Genomic DNA, 22,475 nt, shown 5'->3' on the forward strand with positions numbered 1-22,475 from the left:
GCCCTTGGATTTTATATGTTACGGATGCATTAGAACAACTTGGATTTCCAGAATATTGGATTAACCAGTCAGTTCCTTTGTAATATTGTTAAGCTTAGATTAAAGGACCAGTATAAACAAATTTGGACTAGAATGGTTCAAAATTCACGAAAATGTGAGCGATATAAAGTATTTAGAAAAGACTATTTCAAATGATTACCATCAAATCTTGCGTTACCTTTATGCCATTTCAGATGCCGCAATAATAAGTTGCCTATTGAAAAGGATACATTTTTGAATATTGTCCATGATGAGAGGACATATGTCACTTGTATAATAATGCTCACTTGGGTGATGAGTGATTGTTGTATTTTTTAATTTGGATAGACAGAAATACATTCAAATTCATTACCAGATTTCAAAAGATAACAACTTTGAATGCTTGTTTCAAGGTTCTGATAAAACTCTTCTCTTGACGCTTGCATTATTTACACAAAAGTTATGTATGTTACTCTATGAAAAGAAAAATCTGTTTATTTGGTGCTAGTCAGAAATTCTCGAGTTATGTCGGGTATGCATATATTCCGTTCAAAACCTATAGTAAGATGTTATAGAACATTTGTATCTGCTATGTATTATTACATGTATACGCTTTGTTCTAGGTACATGTGTTTGCTGATGCCCATATTCATGGGCCAAGTTCTTGAATATCTTGAAATGAAATCTAGATAAACAAGCCCATGTGTATTGTCTCCCTTGCGTAAGTAACAGAGATGTACCGGTCTTGTCTTTGATCTGGTCAAGAATTAGCAAACTAAATGTATAGGGTAGTTACAAACACACGCATTAGTAGTATAGTAATTGTTTGTGCGAAAACAGTATAACCCCATTTAACATTCAGTCCCCGGTCCGAACTGACCAATGCCGGACAATTTAAAACCAAAAAATAAACAAGTTTTCATAATACTATATGAAAACCTGTAGTAAAATATGATTAAACACTTCCACCAAATATTTGTCAAAATCCTACCACGAAAACATGGTCAGTTTAACCTGACTTAACCTCTTATCCCTATAAATTTTAACGACACCGGTGTCATTTTCTTTAACAAGTTTATCAATCAATATCGTTTGTGAGCTCAATGTAAAGCGACACCGGTGTCGCTTTATTGGTATTTACTTTCATTCATAAAGTTAACCGATATGTTTACTTTGTAGTACAATCCCGTTTAAACTTCCCTGTTTTGTTTGATTTTAAATTTGATACGTTTGCACTTTTACTATTAAACAAGTATTACAAGATTTAAGTACAAACAACTGAAATCACTCAACCGTTTGAGTATGCCATAGGCATATGCATGATTGAACATACGCTTTTGAATATTGTTTAACCATGCATCGTCGAATGGTTTCAGTTGTTTATACAACATATTTGATCTTATTTTCAATTAGTAAGTATATTATCAGGGTACACATAGTAATTAAAACTTTAATTAAGCTTTTAATCCAAAAGTCTGTTTCTATCATAGGATACAGGTTCATCCGATATGTAGAATCTGATGTAACTACCCATCAAAAGCATAAATGTTAATTCTGTAGATGCTGAATCGTTATAAGGATGAATATCAAACATTGTCCCTTGTTTTAGATAAATTTTAATTTTTTTCTTATACATAGATATTAACTTATCAGTGTCAAAGTCCTCAGCTGCCTCAGCTGTTATATTTACATTATCAAATATATCAAAAAATAAAACATCATCCTGAGGCCTATAATTCCGCCACCTAAATATAAAATGTGATATTGGGCTTTTAGTCGGTTTATACGGTTCACCTAAAGAGCTCACACCCTTTAATAAAAATTTAATATCTATTATATAAGTTCCGGTTTGTCTGACTATAAACACACCACTCAAAAGCATATCTAGTACATCTATTTTATATTTTTGGTCTATGAGTATAAAATCTTCATAATCTACGATAATTCCAGGTCTTATTTCAAATATATTTAAATAGTTCAGATCGGCCATATTTTCATATGTTGAATGTATCCAGGCACCACGACGGTCAAAATACTTTTTCATTTGTATGTAATCAAAAGTATGATTATAATAGTATTCAAAGAGAAACATTTCATGTCTCACTTCCTCTACCCTTTTTTCTATTTTCCTGTCTTTCTTTTTAAGTTTAAGAATTATTTCAGCTAAATCATCAAGTCGTTTTGTTGTAGCAACTTCAGAAGCAGATAAACTATCAACAGTATTCTTTGTTCTAGCTAATTGTGTTTCTTGTTTTAAAAAAAACATTTTTTACTTTTGTAATTTCTTCAGCATTAGTGGTAATTTCTTCGACATTAGCGGTTATTGCTTTAGTATTAGCAGTAATTACTTGAGTATTAGCAGTAATTGATTCTCCTTGTTTAGCTGATATTTTAACTACAGAGTCCAAATCATTTGTTATTTTTTTAATTTGATCATTAATTATCTTAATTGCTTCAGTATTAGCAGTAATTAACTCTCCTTGTTTAACTGATTTTTCAACTACAAAGTCCAGTTCATTTTTATGTTCTTCAACTTTATCATTAAATTCATTAATATCTTCTTGTAATTTTTTTGTAATATTATTTAATTCTGCATACTTTAAATTATGAAGGTTGTCAACAATACTAATCCAATTTCGAATTTGTTTTTTAAAGTCATCTATTTTAGAATTGAGCTCTTTTTTAAAGTTCTCTAATGCTGTGTCATGATCATCACCTCTTTGTGAAGCTGCCTTTTCCAGTTCAGATTTATATTCTGCAAATTTATTTGAAAATGTGTCGAGTAAATCTTGATTCCCTTTTGCCATTTCAGTATTTAGTTTATTTATTTCTGTTCTGATTTCTAACTGATACATATTTTGTAACTTTTTCTCAGCTTCAATAATCTTGTCTTTTAGTTCTTCATGTTTAATCATACTATCTTTTAATTCTTGAACTTGAGTGTATAACTTTTCAAAATTAGTTCTAAATACTTTTTTTATGTTTTCATCTGTCAAATCAGATTTCTCTTCAAGTTCTTTAATAGAATCAGTCATAGCTTTCATTTCTTCTTCAATTTTACCTTGTAATTCAACTATTAATAATGAATTCTTTTTAAAATCTTTTGTTAATTCTTCAATATTCTTTACTTCTGCTTCTAGTGTTTGTTTTATACTTTTGACATCTTCAAGTTTATAGTCATCTATTACACTCTGAATTTTTTTATACACAAACCGTCTTGAAACTGCATCGTTGGGTTTATCTGGATTTCCTAGGTTGATTATTTCATTACCTCCCATATCCAATGCTCTGTTCATTGTGTTATCAAGTTCCTTATTTCTGTGAAGATATGATTCCATGTCCTTTCTAAGCTTTTTGTATTGTTTTTAGTAGCATAATCACTTAAATCAATATCAAATTTAACTTTACTTATACTCTCAGGTTCACTTATTTGTTCTATATTATTAAAAACTCCCATTATATAATTATTATATATTACCAGTAAAGTTTTTTCTTAAAAACTTCCTTGGTTTGTAAATATATAAGAAATCATATTTTTGATTTGTTGCATTAGCAAATGAATCACGATCTATATTTTGTTCATTACAAATCATATCATTTTCTCGTTTACCTGGACTTTTCAAATAAAATATAATGTGAACAGTTAATTCGAATATCTTTTGGTGTTTTATAGTAAGACTGACTTAAATAAATAACACAACAGTTTTTGTGACGTCCTTGAATAAAGTATTTTGTTATTTCATTTTGAACCTTTTTATCTTCACATACAAAATCATCAAATATTACTACTTTTTGTTTTTCTGACTCAAGATTCTCACAAGGTTCAATTTGGTTGGAATCAGCTGAATATTCACGTATTTCATTTGGATCTACTTTAATTTTTTTTGCAATTTGGTTTAAGTTGTTAATTAAATCTTGATATTTAGATTTTTTCTAGGTTTTTTAGCATAAAGTATAATTTATCATAATATATAAGGTTTTCGAAGTTTTGCATTAATGTATTTGTTTTTTCCAGATCCAGAAGATCCACATATTAACATTCTAAAACATGAATCTGGCATAAAAGGAATTCCCTTAAATTGTTTAAAGTTTTTGGATTTATCACTTTTGTATCAAAATTTTTGGGGAATTTCCATTTATATAATATTACATTATTTTACATTATTTTACAATATCTTACCATTATTTTAAAATTATTTTACATTATCTTACATTATTATGTAAATGCAATCAAAACTTAATGAAATAAGAATAAGAAAAAAATTTTTCGGGCAAAAGATAGAGATCTTAGAGAAGAAATAATGAAGAAAAAATAAGAAAAGCTACAAATCGGGATATGTACACTGAAATTTATAAACAATTACTGAAAAAATAGAAAGTCAAAAAGAACAATTATCAAGTCAGTTAAAAGCATTACCTGGAATAAAACAACAATTAGCGTTACTTCCAAAAAGTATATCAAAGATTTGACACAAGGTTTTGCTGAATTAACAAAAGGGAAAATGCAAGAAGAATCTAAAAAACAACAAGCTTTAAAACCGGCTCCTTATACATCAATAGATTGGGGGGATGAACCTGTCGGATGGGTTCCTCAAGATGAACTTAAAAGATTAGAAGATTACGGAAGAGAAAAGAGGGGAATAACTGAAACAAGTGATGAACAACTGAAGAATTTCCTGAAATTTTGAGACAAGACCGAAAGAAAAGGAAATACCTACAGTAGATTTAGATGTTTTTCTGGATAGTAATGTTTTAGAAGAATATAAATATTACAAACCGTCTGAAATGTTTGACTTTTTTACTGCAGCTGAATCTAATCCTAATAAAATACATAAAGACAATCTTAAAGCTACAATAGATAAGGTTACTGAAGATATTAAAAAATTAAATGGTTCAATAACTGGCAAATCAAATTCAAAAGATTCAAATAAACAAAAAGAAGTAAAAGAATTAAAACGTAAACAAAATGAATTAATAAATTACAAAGACAGGTTAAATAATATTCTTGGTATGGCTTCTACATATGGACAAGGAATAAAACATCATAACCCATATAAAGTTTCACCAATTGGGCAATATGGTAATTTAATTATTAACTTAAAATAACTTTATGGTCAAAAACAAATTAATTGCTAAGGATAGAATAACTGGAAAGATTTTAACACTAAAGTGTATAATTTTAAAATTGATTTGATTAATAAAGATATAACATAATAAAAGCATTCAATTCATTCAAGAAAAATATTTAAGAATTAACAGAAAAATCAGGTTTACCTATCAATAAAAGATCTATGAAATTTAAAAAACGTAATTAGGGACAAGGTTATGACGTTTGTCCGTGTAAATCCAAAAGAATTAGTTAATGACTTGGATTTAAATTTTGGTTAAAATTGATGCTGGAAATAAATGAAGAACTAAAAAATGAAGTATTAGAATAATTATGAACAAATTAAAAATGAATTCACTCTTACCAAACAACATGAAATGTTATATAAAAATTTTTTTCTTGATTTCACTTTTATTAAAGTTTTAAAACTTTAGTTTTTAATTAAAAAGATATGTTTAATAATTATATAAATGAACAAAAAAGTTTTAAGTCCTGAAACAGTTAAAGATAATAACAAAAATACTCCGAGTGATTTTAAATCAATTTAGTCGTTCTTTAATTTTTAGATAAAAATAAAACTTATGTTGTTGGTTTGGATAGTATAACACTTAGACCTACTCTTGGCAAATATTAGTGATGAATATGACAATAAAAGAATCGTAAAATAATGGTAAAAAAAGGAAAGATATTATATTTACAATGGTTCTTACAGTTACCAGATTTTAAATTTATTATATTAGGGAAACATAATAAGTATGATTTTTTTTTTGAATTTAAAAAATCAGAAATTGCTCCAATAAGTTGGAATTTGATTTAAGTAGTTTTAAGTTTTTAAATTTCAATTACAGATAATTTTAATTTGGATTTAAAAAAGTCAAATTTCATAACATTGCTTGGATTTGAAAAAAAATTTGTAAACAAAACTGAATGGGGAACTACAACACCAAATATAACTAACTCTGTGGATACAATTTACATTCATTGCGATCTTATTGAAAAATTCACTTGTTGATGGTAATTTCAGTGATATATTTATGCTTAATACTGCAGATTTAACAAGAGCTTATCCATTTACAAAAGAACCACAAGAGTTGGATATTCTGAAATCAATAAATAATTATAAATTTCAATTAGAAAATTTTATATTATAGATGTATTTGGTAGAATAATTAATTTTTAAAGAGGTTGAAACAAGTTTTACACTAATTTTAAAAAAAATTTAAATTTAAAAATAAAGTTTCAAAACTTTAATTAAAACTTTTTATTTAAATTTTTGTTTTATATAATTACAAAAAAGTTATGACAAAATAAAGGAATATTTATTTATGTTGATGCTCACGCGGAAAAGAAATCATACATGGAATACCTGTGGTCTCCGAGGACGCGGCCTTGAACAGGTAAACTTTGACACTTTTCGAAATTTTTTCAAGCGGAGTTGCTCTTCAATTAGCACAGCTGGAAAAAAGCTCTGGAAACAGCAGGAAAAGCAGCACTAGAAAGTGGAACAAAAAGGTTGGAACTGAAGCTGGAAATTTAGCTGCAGCGAAGCTGTTGAAAAATTTTAAAAAAAAACCTGCTCCGGCAGTTGGTAATTTTAATTGCTAAGGAATTACAAGAAAAAAAAAACAGTAAAATAGTAAGGAGGAGGAGGATATTCATATGAGAATAAATAGAATATTGTCAGGATCTGGAACTTTAGCCCAACAAAAACGTATTAACAGATTTTAAATTTTTAAAAAATAAAATAAAAAATAAAGTTTTAACTTTTTAAAAAAAACTAAAATAAAAAAAAAATAATATATAATATATACATTTTTTAGAACAAAACAATATTTTTGAAAGAAATGAATTAACTCCTATTCAATTAGATACAGCTTTAATATCTGTCCTGGAAATAATGTTAAGCAACAAAAAAACGGATATCACTTTTCAATTAATGATAGAAGTTCATAATTTTGATTGGTTTAATGGTTATTTTTAAGTAAGTTTTAAAGTAAATAAGCTTGCTAATGGTAATAATTACGGTGATGGAGATCAAATTGCTCTAATTAAAAATGCAGCTTCATTATTGATCATTAGTGGTTAAACAAATGGAAAAATTGTTATGATTTAATAAATTTTTACAAAGTAATAAATGTAAAGAGTTTGGTTGAACTATCTGAAGATTATGAAAATCAACTGGAACAAAAGAGTTTATTTATTTAGATACACTGCTACTGCGCCGCTGATAATAATTCGGGGTTTTGCTTCTAGGAAGTTATTAATCCAAGGTGGTAAAGAAGTAAATGCTAAAATTCCATTAAATAATTATTCATTTTTTCAGGGGTTTAGAAACTAATATTTTACCTCCAAGTCAAATTCAAATAACACTAAAAGCTGACAGATGATGATGAATTAATTTTTAGAGCTAATGCTGCTGATCCAGGTAGGGTAATTGTAAAAAAATTAATTCTATGGGTTCCACGTTTAATTTTCAATGAATTGGGTTTGATCTAATTACTACTGAAAGATTTAAAAAAGCAAGATGGTCATACCTTCGGGAAATGGTGACACAATCAACTGATACACAACCCAAAAAAATATAACCTTTAGAATAACAGCTGGTGTAACAAAACCACAACATGTATTTGTTTTATTTACAACACCTGACAAAGTAATTCACAACAACATAAAACCCCCATTTATAGATACATTTAAAGTTGATGCAGCAGCTGATAGTACTTGTACTTGAGCTCCCGTCGTCTTGAAGTTGGTAATGGTGTTTTTTATCCAGAAACAGAATATACAAGGGATATCAAAATATATGATGATGTAATTAATTATTATTATAAACAAAATAACAAAACTACTGGGAAATCTCTTAAATCGATCAAATTTTCAAAATTTTTGGATTTGTTCATTTTAACTTTGGAATATAAAAAGGAAAATAACTACAGATGACCCTAAGCATATTACATTAACAGCTAAATTAAATGCTGCCACCAGCAGCTAATATTCGTGTTTACGCAATTGTATTATATGAGGAAACAGTTGAAATAAATACTATTGGAAATGAACTTGTTATTGTTTAAATAAAATAAATATAAATTATATATAATGATATCAAATTATATTGAATTTTAAAGTAACCTTACAGATGGACAAAAGAAAAATTTAGCCCGAGCCTACAACAACAAAACTCCATATAATTTTTGATTAAAACATGAACAATTACGATGGAAACTTCCCTTTACTTTTAACAAAAACACAAATTAATCAAATTAAAAAAGCTGTTGCAAATAAGAAGGGATTAGAAATTACAATTTCAAAAAAAACAAATGTCCAGTCAAGGTCAAAATGGTGGATTTTTAGGAGCTTTAGCTGGTTTGTTAGGAAAAACAATTCTTCCAATGGCAGCAAAAATAGCTCCAAAAATATTAGCCCCTTTAGGCATTGGTGCTTTGTCTGGGCTAGCCAGTACTGGTGTTAGTAAAATACTTGGAAATGGTATGATTTCAGTAGCTAATGATAAGAGAAATATGATATCACCATATCTTACACCTAATCAAAGAAAGCAATTAGTAGGATCTGGAGTGATTAAATTAACACAAAAACAAAAACAAGACGGCGGGTTTTTAGGCATGTTGGCTGCTAGTCTAGGAATACCTTTGATTACATCTTTGTTAAGTGGAAAAGGACTACAGATTGATTCTCAGAGAAGACCTTACAGACGAATTTCTATAGTAAAAAAAAAATAAAATTTATAAACAAACCAATATCTAACTTTGAAATTGAACAATGGGTAAAACAATTAAAAATTAAAAACTTTAGGGGTGTGTTTAGTAGAAATAATTTATTAAAATTAAAAGTAAAGGACGAGTGTGGAATTATAAATTTGGATGACTCTGTTGGTCCTGGAACACATTGGGTTTGTTACTTAAATAATATGTTTTTCGATCCATTTGGACTTCCTCCGCCGAAAGAAGTAATTAAGTATATACCAAATGTAAAATACAACAATGTTCAATATCAAGACAAAACAAGTACACTCTGCGGATATTATTGTTTATTTTTCATTAAAATGTTACAAGATAAAGTACCGTTGTATGATTTATTGTATAAAATACTAAAAATTAATAATGTAAAACAAAATGAACAAACTATTATAAATTACTTTAACCAATAAGGACATGTAAATTTTTCTTCCAGGTTTTAATTAAAACTTATTAAAACTGTGTTTTTATTTAACTGGAATAATTAATATAATGGGAATATTCAATAATATAAATGAAAAAGTAAATAAAATAGAAAAACAAATAGAAAGACAATTAATAAGAAAACCTCCATTGTTTTTAACATGTTATACCCAAGATACTGATGGTGGATTATTTCAATGGAAAACTGTAAATGCTAGTCCTGGTTTAGTTCAAAATGGTAATAATGTAAGAATTAATTTTAATTGCATCTTAATTATTCTTGTTGATGCAATTAAATTAGATAAAGGAGAAGCTAAATTACAAATAAAAAATAAAGAAAATGTAATTCTTCAAAGTTATCATGTAAAAAATAACAGAAAAAATGAATCTATTTCTATTAATTATGCAAATGAATTTAAAATAAATGATGTTATTTATATTAATTCTTTAAACGTTATGAATATTCAGTTAACAATTTATGGTTCTATAATTTAAGTTTTAATTTAAGTTTTAATTTAAGTTTTAATTTAAGAATTAATTTAAGAATAAGCTAATGTATCAATACCATTATCAAGAATATATCTTTTATCATCATAACATGATAAAGATGTTTTATTTATAACATAACTGGAAAGATTGTGTTTATCAGAACGAATAACTTTAAAGGTGTGATTACTTTGGGTTGAATTAAACAAAGTATCTTTGTAATTTTTATGAACTATTGTTTTCTTAACAACAAGTTTTTTAATTCCTTTACATTTTTTAATGTTAACTTCATTTTCTAATAAATATGAATACATTTTACTTCTTAATCCGACAAATTCAACAATGGGAATGCCAGCAGCTTCATCTTTAAATTTTCCAATTACTTTTTTATTATTATCAAAATAAAATTTTGAATTACTATCGTAATCACTATTATCAAATAAATCTTTGTCCTTATAAAAATCCTCATATGCATCTTTGGTTTTTATTTCATAACATAATGAATCAGTGTCAGTGAATAGTAATTTACAATTACCCTCGTACTTTTCCTTAATGTAATTATAATGAAAATCATACATTAAATATTTTGATAAATCTAGAATGCACATTCCAACATAACAAGGTCTGTTTAATAACAAACTTTCTTTTATTCTATGAATACCAAAAAGGTTAGAGTTAAACTCGTTGAACTAACAAATGAAGGTTTGGCTATGTATTTTAATAAAATATTTTCATCATGTGTTAATTTAATATTAACCCTCTTGCGTAAATTCTCCATCGTCTTACCGAATACAGAGTTGTTCATTAACTTAAAAAAGTCCTTTTCAAATGAATTTTTTGCTTTAGATCTTTTTTGAGTATTAAAATCAATATACTTTTTTAACCAAGGAGATGAATCAAAAGTTAATATTTTATGTATTTTTGTTACTTTTAACCCTAATTGTGTATATAGTTCAAGATTTTTAAAATGAACTACATAATTTTGTTTTTTCATTAAAGTTGGAACTAATTTTTTTACATTACTTTTTCCTATTTCAAATTCTGTTTTAATATTTTTACTATAATCAGAAAGCCATTGATCTGGTATTTTAATTTTTTCAGGAGCTAAAGGATAATCGTTGTGGGTTTTATGTAATTCTTTTGGATATTCAAGATCACATTCAACTATAAAGTTAGTTTTACCTTTTGCAATTAATTTCTTGAATTGTTTTTCGGATATAAATTTAAAGTTTCCAGAGGGTAAAGGTTGACACATAGCCCAACCGTAAAGGTTATTGGCGTCGAGGTACATAATGTATTTGCTGACAAGTTTAGGATTATAATCTTTCATATATTTATTGTTTGCTTTACTGTATCTGTTTGAAATATAACTTATTCCTCCTCTCAGTCCCTTTTCAATAAAAAGATACATATCAATATCAGTTATTAAATCTAACTTAATTCCAGTCATTTTTAACATTGCATCCCAAGCTAAACCAGGGCTACTAAAATAATGACAAGGATCTAATTTGTAGTACTCTAAACATAGTTTTCTAAAATTTTCGAATACATCAGCTAAAAGTAATACGTCAGTTTTTTAAATATAGATCATGATATTCTCCCATTGTTTTAATTTTAAATTTATTCCAGAATTTTTAGCATGTTCGTATTCATTATCAGATATGTGTGTTTCATTTAAAATTGAATAAAACTCTTCTTTAGAAGGTAATTCTGTTCTTTGAATTTTTTAAATGAATCCATGTAATCATATGGATAAACACCTTTTGTTTTAATAAATTAATGTTTAATCAAATTCTTGAGATAAATATTTGAATTCTGGAATATTTTTTACTAAGTTATCCAATGATTGAGACATAAATTGGAATGAATCAATAAATACCAAGTCAGAAATCATAAATGCCATATATCTTTCCATATTGTTAGGAATAACATTAATTTCTTTTTTAAATTTCCCTATTTGTTGCATAATAAAATGACCGTCATAACCTCTTAAATTATGAAAAATAACAGGAATTTTATGTGTTAGTTTAAAATTAATATTACATTCTGAGTGAGCACTTCCTCTGAATTTTCCTGTTATATGACAATGATCCCGGACAGGATTTTCATTTTCCTTATATTCTTTTTCACAGATATGACAAAACTTTTGTTTTTTAAATTCACTTTCATCTTTTTTAGACATTCTTAGTTCTTTGTTAAAGTGTTCTTTAAATATTTCTTTACAATATTCCTCTTCCTCAAGCATTTTTTCAATAAACTTATAAACTGCATTAGGACCTCTATAAATCTGGGTTGGTTTAGTATATTTATCGTCATAACAACAAACAACTTTATAGCCGTAACCACAATCTATATGATTTTGATATGGTTCAGTAAATGAAGATTCAGTTGATGGTAAAGCAGTTAAAACTTTTTTAGTTATTGATTCAAAATCAGCATAAATTACAAAAGGTACTGCTAAACCTTTATGATAATTTTTAAATTGTACTTTACTTCCCTCTTTTGGCATTTTTACACCTTGGATACCATTAATAGCTAAACAATTTGGAATATGTTCATTTAATATTCTTTCTTGAGTAAAATGTTGTAAGCAACTTTTACAAAAATGTTTCTTGTTTGTATTTTTTGTTTTGTTATTCATTAATCTATTAAAGTCTTTTATCCAAACATAATGTTGTTGTTTTTCGTTGGTAATTAATAACATGTCACATCTTTCAGAATAATAATATTTTGATATGTACAATGGATAAATACTATTTTCTTCATAACCAAATATATTAAATGATATTTCATTTAAAACTTCAATTTTAGGTATTTGATTTAATGTAACAGGAAACTTTATTCCAGTATAATCAAGATCGTTTATATGTTTTTTATAATTTGAAACTCTATGAGGGTTTTCTTTAACAGGAAATTTGTAAGCTAAATGACACCATCTAAAACATTCGTTATCATCATTCTTTATATTTATTAATCCTTTCATTGAATTTTGTAATGGTTTTGGTAATTCTAAATAACTTGAAGCAGCCAATGGACTATACTTATATCTATTTATATAATGAGCATCAACTGACTCTATTCTCCAGCCACTTCCTTCTGAAATCCAATTACCAACTCTATTTATTATTTCATCAAAAGCTTGATGTAAAGTTTTTTTATTTCATTTGTATTAATTATTTCTAAAGCCTTTGATTGAAAATAAGCTGATTTATATATTGTATCAGTTTTATCCATTTTTACAAAAGTTAATTTTAAAACAACGTTTATTTTTATACATTTTAAAGTTTTAAGTTCAGATTTAAGTATTTCATAAGAGTTGTTTATAGTTAAATATAATTGATTCTTTGGATCTTGTCTATATGTAATTTTAATTTCAAATTTCTTATAATATTGTTTTGTAGATCTCTCGATTTCCATCTATATATTATATTTAGAAAATAAAATTCGTTAAGCAAAAAAGGATTAAAAAAATAATTAAAAAATAATTAAAAAAATAATAAAATAAATAAAGTTTTAAATTATCTTTAAGAAGAAATAAAATATTTAAATTTATATCTTTTTCCATTAACTTTTGATATTCCACATTTTACTCGGTTTTCTCCTTTGCAGCACATTGTTATTAACCCAGAATTAATACCAAGGTCTTTAGACGCTGCATAATTGCTTTTATATGTTTTTTCTTCATTAGTATCACAGTCGGTTACAATAACTTTTTTAGGATTGTTTCGAATATTATTTGGTCTGGGACAATCACATAATCTTTCAGCATTTTCTTCTTCAGTTAATAGACAACCACAGTTCCATTCAAATAAATTATTTTTTAAAAGATAAGGATCTATAACATTTTGTAATTTATCAATGACATGATTTTTATATTCATCGCTAACTATTTGATCAAGTTTTGATTTAATAACATTTCTTCTTTTAAGAACTTTACTTATATGAATTTTTATCTGGATTCATTATTTCTCCTAAAGTGCTAGATAATTTGGCATAATCATTCTATCTATCTTTCTATTAACCATCATATATAATATACTTATAGAAAAAAATCTTTAAAAACGCACCTAATGAAATTATATTGATTTGAGAAATTTGTTTATATTATCTATATCTTTTGAATAAGATTTTAAAGTCATTTTTCTAAATTGTTATCAACTGTTAAAATTTTAATACCTTCTTGAAACATTCTGTTTAACCATTCTTCGTGTAATTTGTGTAGTTTTTCTAAATAATCTAAACCAACTCTATTTTCTTCCGTTCTGTTTCTTTTTTGAAGTCTTTTAAAGCATATTTCTGGGTCGGTTTTAACATAAACAAATCCATCAATTGGATTTTTTCCGTATGGTTTTATAATATGATCAGTTAAGAAAAGATTGTATACTGCCCACTCGGGGTCATTTATAACACCATTGTCGTGATGTTGTTTGTAAAAACGTTACTGTTAGTTAAAATAACAACGTTCAAGGACAGAAACACCATCAAACTGTTTAGCAGAAGATAACATTTTTATATGACTGTTTAAAGTTGTTAGCTGAAAAGGAAATAAATATTTGGAAGGTTCTTGAGCAGCAAGTTCAAAAAGGTTATATGAATTATAATCAGAGTCCATAACATTTTGCCATTCGTGAATTGGTTCTGGAATTATATTAAAATTAGGATTATATTCTTTAATAATATCTAAAAACGTACTTTTTCCTGATGCAATATTACCTTCAACTGATATAATTTTTCTCATTTATATAAAATACTTATAGAAAAATTTTTTAATAATCTTTAATACAACTCTTCTTCTTTTTTACTTTTATATCCGTTAAGTTTAAATTCCTTCATATACATTTCAAAAGGCATTGAATAATTTTTTTCTTCCTGCATTTCTAATAGTATTGTAAAAATATCCTGAATAACTTTATTTGAATCTTCTTTATTTACTTTTCCAGGATCATTAGGGTCATGAACAGCTAAAGCTGCAATTCGTGCTTTTGTTATAAGTTGTTTTATTTTGTGATGATGTGCTTTTAAAATAAATTTCTTGTCATCAAGTTTTAGTCTGTTAGTAAATATGGTAATTACTGATGGAACAGCACCAGCAACTGCTACAAATACAGGAATAGCTGGAACAAGTGCTAATGCAGCTGAGCAACCAAAAATACCTGCTGTAATATATAATCCAGTACTTACTCTTCCGCAAAACTTATAACTTTTTCTGTAAGCAGCAGCTAGTTTAGTTAAGTGAATAATTAATTAATCTATTGTTTCTATTCCATTATTAGAAATTAGATTTTTATTGCTCATTTATATAATTAATATTATTAATATTTTTTAAATTAAATTTCTTCCAATTCACTAAATGGTACCCAACTATTAAATTTTTCACTATAACCTTTCCATTTTACTAAAGCTTGTTTTTTCTTATAGTCTCGTCTAATAACTTTTTCTATTCTAAAAACTTCTTGTGTAGTAGGTAAAAGTTCTTGTTCATAAAATGAACCTTGAATTATTTCATCATTTAAATCTTTAATAGAGTATGTTCTGGGATTTGTATTATTAATTTTATAAATTATAAATATTTCCTCTGTCCAGTTTGGTGTATATCCTTTTTCAAAATGTCTTTTAAGTTTGCTTAAACGAACTCGATCACCAATTTTAAATTTTGTTTTACTCTTTGGTATCTTTAAATCACCATATAAATTAAAGTAAACAGTACCTTTATTTAAGTTTTTACTAGCTTCGGTTGGTGTCATTTTTATACTAGAATGTTTTGTTTTGTTATATTTATCAACCATATCCTGCAAATTATCTAAATAAGTATAAGTATTATTTGCTGTAAAATATTTCCACATTATTCTTTTTAAACTTCTATTAAATCTTTCTATTACTACAGCCTTTCCTTCATTAAATGTATGGTACATATTAATCTTATTTTTATTCAAAAATGATTCAAACTTTTTATTATAAAATTCTTTTCCTTCATCTACCCATAAATTTACTGGTAATCGTCCTTCTAAAATTATTTTTCCAAATGCTTCAGTAACAGATTCTCCAGTTTTATTCTTTAATGGAATAACCCAAGCATATTTACTAAATATATCAATAACGGTTAACAAGTACTTTACTCCTTTATTATATTTTGAAAAAGCTTGCATGTCAACTAAATCAGCTGACCAAGTATCATCAATATCATTAACTATCACTCTTCGTTTCCTAAATTTTCTTTTAATTGGTTTGTGTAATTCTTCTGCTAATTCATCGCTCCAGCGGTAGCTCAGAGTTACCGGCTCTGCAGTGATTTCGGGGGTATACTCTACCCCCTTTTCCCGTTTTTTGATTTTTGTCCGAGACCAAGTGTGTATTTCGTTTTGATAGCTGGTTTTACAACTAAATGTTTTGCAATCTTTTCTCCAAATGTTTTTGATTTAGTTTTATTTAAATTGGAAAGCATTTGCTTATCACATGTACCCTTTTTTACACCACTGTCATAGCAAAAATCATGGTCCATACATACTGCATCCAGTTCATTGACAGGGGGTCCATTATCTAGGGGATTTCCTGGCCCACAATAATTATATCCTGGAAGTGTTAAACCTTTCTTAGGTAATAAAGGTAACATTGCTTTGTGAATATCTAAATTACCCCCTGTACTTTTAACAAACCTTGATTTCATTTTTCCACAAGATGAACAAGTAGCCCTTATCATTTTTCTCCCGTTTTTTGTTGTAACATAATGAGGATTTATATTATCAGTAAATCTTCTTTCTTTCAAACAATATATTTTATTCTGTAAACTCATCTATATCATATGTATTTAAAACTTTTTAGTTGGTTTTTACTGGGTTTAAAACCTGTGGATTTTAAATTGTCCGGCATTGGTCAGTTCGGACCGGGGACTGAATGTTAAATGGGGTTATACTGTTTTCGCACAAACAATTACTATACTACTCGCATTCTTTGCGGAGATGTACATGTTTTGGCTTAAATGTCTTAACTGCTGTGTACTTTGACCACGACAACTGTCCTAGAAAAAAACCCTCTAAAACAACCTCTTCATGGCAGTTTTGAAAACAAAAACATATGTCTGCCCCTATGTATACCATTTGCTCTGGCGGCCATTTTGTGCTGCGAATGTGTCGACGGTATATACAACTAGGCTTGGTACTGATCCCCCCTCAGGACTGTAATTTTGAACAAAAATACAGGTCTTTTAGAGCTGTAAAATTTCGTACAGGAGGTCACCCCCATTCTATAAATACGCGAAATTTAGTCCGGTGCAAGCAGTATCTCAAATTTTATTACATTTTTCATGTAATTTTGATTCAAAGTCCATTTAATCGTTATGCTTTTTGGTATTTTCAATCATATCTACAAGAAGACCATTTGAATGTTAGAACGCAGCGTGATTGACATTGTTCATGAAAGGTTATTAAATGTGCAGCACTTCTCACACCCCTCCCCCACTAAGGAGGTACGCACTCTGTTGTACAAATAACTTGAATTGACTCTATGATCCCAAAGAACAAGGAAATATAACAATATTGAATCAAAGTAATGGAAGACATATTTCTGCATGTAATAGAAATACGGTATTTGTTGTATTGGCCGGCTAGCTGGTCGTTTTGGCCTTTTGGTGTGCCGGTTGTTCGTTATAGCGTGTTGGTGTGTTGGTGCTAACGCACGTCAGAACGAAAGAGTAGATATCAGCCATCGTAATACATATGAATGAATAAATGTGCTTAGAATGATAGGTTGACCTTTAATGTCAAAATGACGTCCATAACTAAATCAAATCTAGCCATTTTATTTTCCTTTAACGGCGTCCCAGAAATAAATGGTCGTAACTGTTACCTATACCTTTTCGGAAACTGCATTTTTGTAAGTTTCAACAAATATTTATTGAAGAGAAACGTCATATCGTCAATTACAACTTTTTTTAAGATTGCGTATCATGCGATTGTGAATACAACAATTACTGGTGACTGTAAAATGGCGTATAAACAATGTCACCAGCACGAAATTTATTCGACAATCAGTAGTGCCTGTATCTAAAATCTTTCGCTATGAGGTTACAATACAGCTATGAACAGTTTCTGTTAGAAATATGTAAAACCAAATAATGTATAGATCTTGTATATCCGTTTAAAGCTTTTGCTTTTTATAGTTTATGACCTTCTATTTATGTTCTTTCGTTTTAATTTAAGACATTTGTACTTTAGGTGAGGTTTGCCTGCAATCGTGTTATTACCGGTGTAATGTTTTGGTCTATGGATCAAGATGAATTTCTCGGACATTTCTGCAACGCTGGAGAATTTCCACTTCTAACCGCTATATCTATACTGCAATGCCAAAAAATTATCACGTGATTGGTGACGTGACCACGAGCACTCCACAATCCAGAACACCGAAAAAGGTTCCTTTTGGCATCGGATAATGAACAATTAACATGATTTTATTAAATTGAACTTTTAATTGAATTTCCAAAGTTCCTATAGGTACGTCATCTGAGGCATGCTAACAACTCTAAACCTTTAAAATTCATTCTGCCAGTCTGGACAGCTACTATGAACCATGTTTGGAATATAGTCAGCTATCCTACGAAGATTCAATCGTTCTTTAATTATTGATCAGAGGGTATTTTCATTCTCACTGCAACTTTGCAACTGAGGCATTGACCTTTGACGCTCTGACCACAACATATTACGGTGGTTTACTCCCCATAGACAGTCATCACAGGAAATGGCTGCTGTAAGATCCGTTTAAAGTTTCAAGGTCATTTATACCACCTTGACGATTACCCACTGACGTCTTAGATAATCACGCTTTGAAGTTCATCAGTAAATTCGTTCATTGTGATCTTGATCTTTTAACTACGGATCCACAAAAAGCAGTTTAATGGACGTAGGCAAAACAGTTCTTGAGTTATTGACTCTACGAACAATTGTGGTCTACCTACGGTGTTTTACTCTCCTTAGCCAATACCTTTTCATATTGTTCATCGGACTTTGTCATTACAACCTTGACGTACTGACCTAACAAATCATGAAGAGGTTCATCTACTGACCACTGACAAACATCCTATAGTTTTACAGTCAGTGACAAGAGAACTTTTTTAATGATATCACTGTGATCTTGACGTTAGACGGACGTAGAATGAAACGATCTCCAGCTATTTATTGCTGCCTTGACATTCGACCCACAGATGAGATTATTTACTGACCTCAAGCAATTATCCATTGGAGGCTCAAATATTTTCCTGATACTAATCTTACACCAAACCGCACAGATCAGCAAAATCATAACAATATCCCCATATTCTTGAGATTGGGAGGGTATAAATGTTATAATTTATTCCAGTTTTATAGGCAAGATTACATAACCTTTCAATGTAAACACATTACAGATATATTAACACTTTTGCCTGAAAATCTAAAGCACAAAGTATAATCATTATCAGAAGTACATATGTTAGCATATGCATAGAATATGACTTTCTGTGACGCTTTCTTTATTGCAAAAGAGTTATATGAAATTCTTATTAATCAATTTTTGGACAATATCTAGTTTTCGGTAGATTCTTGTTATTAATTAGGTTTCCTGAAAATGACGTTTGTGAAAAAAAATAAATCAGTATTTAATAAATCTGAGTTATATTCCGTTGAAGAATGCAAGCAGATCAAGAGGATGAACACTTACAAATATCTATAATGTACAAAATATCATATCCAGTTTTCACGTTTTCCTTACTTATATACAGTATATAGATTCAGGCAGAAAATTTTATTTCCTAAAGTGTTCAAAAAGGACTCATAAAACCAATGGAATCAGTTCTGTGAATAAAGACGAAACCTTTAGCAATGTATTAGAATTAAAACAAAGAACTTATGTACATAGATAATTATATTTTAGTAAATCGAAAGGTTTTATGTGTAATGTTAGTTCTTATTTGCATAAATCAGAATAATGTCTATTGAACGTGAAACACTTGCAGCTCGTTTCCATCTGATACAAACAGCTTGCATCTTTTCGCATCAAAGCACACAGCATGTGGACATTCTAAACCATGCGCTTTCGTGACAACTTCTCCTAGTAACTTCCCATCAGGTCCTAGTTGTACAACATTTTTCGATGACGCACCACTCACAAACACGTTACAGTTTCCATCTGTACATACTCCCCAGGCGCTTTTCAGCTCTTGACCACAAAATCTCCAGACCACATTACCGTCTCTATCTATAGTTACTGGACCTCTATCACTATCAACGACGTGAATTGTCCTACCGTTGTCACTTACGCAAACCTCACGGATATGACTAAATATATCATTTCCAGTTGTGTCCTTCTGCATGATATTTAGACGACTTCCATTCATTGTATAGATATAAGCTACGTTACCATTTTCACAAATCACAAGTTGACCATCCATGACAGCAATACCTCTACAATCATGATCAAACTTCAGCGAGCGTGTAGGCACAAGCTCATTCTTGGTAGACACAAACTGCACTGTTTTGATTTCAAGAGTTACCGCAGCTTCCACGCTACTTATCTTGCAAATAGATCTAGGATTAGCAGACATCTTCATTGAATTTCGTACTTTATATGTTTCACAGTCAACAAGTTTTATGTTCATGTTATTATTATCTGCTAACAAAATATCACCTGAGTGAAGTATACAAGAAGACCTAATATAACAGGTATTGACGTCGTCATTCAACGTTACATTGTAGCTTTGCTTGCTTTGAACTTCGTAAAGCCCATGCTTCATTAGAAGTGGCTTCTTTGCAAGTGATTCATGATTTTGAAGGAAATGCAGTATCTCTGAATTTCTTTCAAACAATAGACTATCTTTCACTTTATCTGCAGTTCGTGATCCGGCCTTTTTAATATCTGATATTATATTCTCGGATTTCTTCATATTAACAAACTGTTGCGAAGGATTCCTCTGTGATGATTCCATTTCGGCTTTACACGTAGTAAGTTTATCGAGAGTATCCTGTATATTCTTCACTTCTTCTCGAAATTCTTGATCCTGTTTACCGCATTTCCCTTCTACTTCAGCGATAGAAGCTTGTTCCAGCCGATCTAAAGCTTCGTTAACTTCCTTCCTAAATGCTTTGATTTCTTTTAACAAGGCAGCCTTTGTTTTCTTATTATCTTCTATATCTTTCTGTTTCTTTTTCATCAAGTTATCCATTTCAGAAATTGCTTTGTCCATCTCATCATTCATCTTTCTGATACTTTCGGCCTGTTTAGTCGTTTCAACATACTCGGGAATGTAGTGGATATCTTGACACGGCCTAATGAAAGCAAAATAATAATGATTTAGTATATTGTACAGCTGAGCCTGCCTTAGTAGCTACCTGTATTAAGCAACCACTTGCCTTAAGCAATCAGTCAACTAACTTCTAAAACGGTTCCAATTTCAACTTGTCTTTTTAAGCAGCCACCTGCTTTAATCATTCATATTGTGTTTGCTCCAGTGGCTGGCTGCTTAATAAGGTTTGACAGCAATAATCTGATCAAATATAGGACAGTATCTCGCTTTAAAACCGCAAAATGTTTTCAGCTCCATTTATTTTCTGTGAACGTTCTATAAAATAGTTATCAAGTGCAATTAAGAGTTAAATAATTTGTTTTAAGTGCATGTTAATGCATGGAATCGTAGCCAACACTTACAAAATGTTACTTTTGTTACTACAGCTTAAATTAGTTAAAAGAAAATTTTGAAGTCTCTACCCATTTAAGAATGTTGTGTGTGTGTGTGTCACGATTAAAGTAAAACATTTATTTAAAAATTTATGACTTATTGAAATCAATAATTATTTTTCATCCCTATTTTGAAAACGAAAGTAGTCATAATAAAGCAGACATGACATCAGAATGAGTCATGATCTGCACAAATAAAATTGGTTAGATACTAAAGTTAATTAAAAAACAGAAAATGTGAAAATATTCGCCCTTTATCAACCCTTTAAAAGTGTCCGATATCTAATTACACTGAAAGGATGGATAAGAGAATCTGATTTTGAAAACGAAAGTAGACATACTTATGATTGATCGTAAAGCAGACATGACAACCAACCGTGTCATGATCAGCACAGAACATGTCCACGAGCTTCAATGAGTGTACTTTGCATCGCTCTGTCGGCACCGACGGCAATTCCTTGCTGTCTGTTCTACTTGCATTTCCAAATTTTGACCTTTCAACCAATGTATGTCCAGCTAGGACAGAAAAACTATTGTGACTTTTAACACAAGTTACACACAGATACTCCTGACAGTCCACACAAAACTTCACTGCCTCACTATTCTTGTCTTGTTTGTTACATGGAGAACATAAATAGTCAAACAGTTCATCCGATGCGTCCGATGTACTCCCCTTAGTCGCCATTTTTTACACGATAACTCTGCTACAGCTGATAAGATTGACAAACAAGACATGTGCATTGATCTCCCTTTCATTTCTAATTTTAGTATTAATTAATCTAAGAGAATACCCTTTACTAGTAAATGATGTTTTAAACTGGAGCATCCTCTTAAGGCAAGTATATCTATAAATCAATTAATCAATCAATCAATCAATAAATAAATAAATTGACTGGGATGACAACTATAAAATATCAGATCATAAAATAAGTCATCGAGTAAGGCTAATAAGAAGGTATAAATGCATGCATGCTTTGCGCAGTAGTGCA

General features: G+C 29.0%; 1 protein-coding gene across 1 annotated transcript; it reads right to left on the reverse strand.

Moving 5' to 3' along the window:
- Positions 1 to 19,110: 19,110 nt before the first annotated feature.
- Positions 19,111 to 22,171, reverse strand: LOC128549959 (uncharacterized). Its single transcript, XM_053527754.1, has 2 exons — positions 21,828 to 22,171; positions 19,111 to 21,077 (listed from the first exon to the last, which is right to left on the reverse strand). Exons 1-2 carry the CDS (start codon positions 22,169 to 22,171, stop codon positions 19,745 to 19,747), a joined length of 1,677 nt encoding a protein of 558 aa, XP_053383729.1. The 3' UTR covers positions 19,111 to 19,744.
- Positions 22,172 to 22,475: the final 304 nt, after the last annotated feature.

This window comes from Mercenaria mercenaria, chromosome 17 (assembly GCF_021730395.1).
Source record: "Mercenaria mercenaria strain notata chromosome 17, MADL_Memer_1, whole genome shotgun sequence".
NCBI classification, from domain to species: Eukaryota; Metazoa; Mollusca; class Bivalvia; order Venerida; family Veneridae; genus Mercenaria; species Mercenaria mercenaria.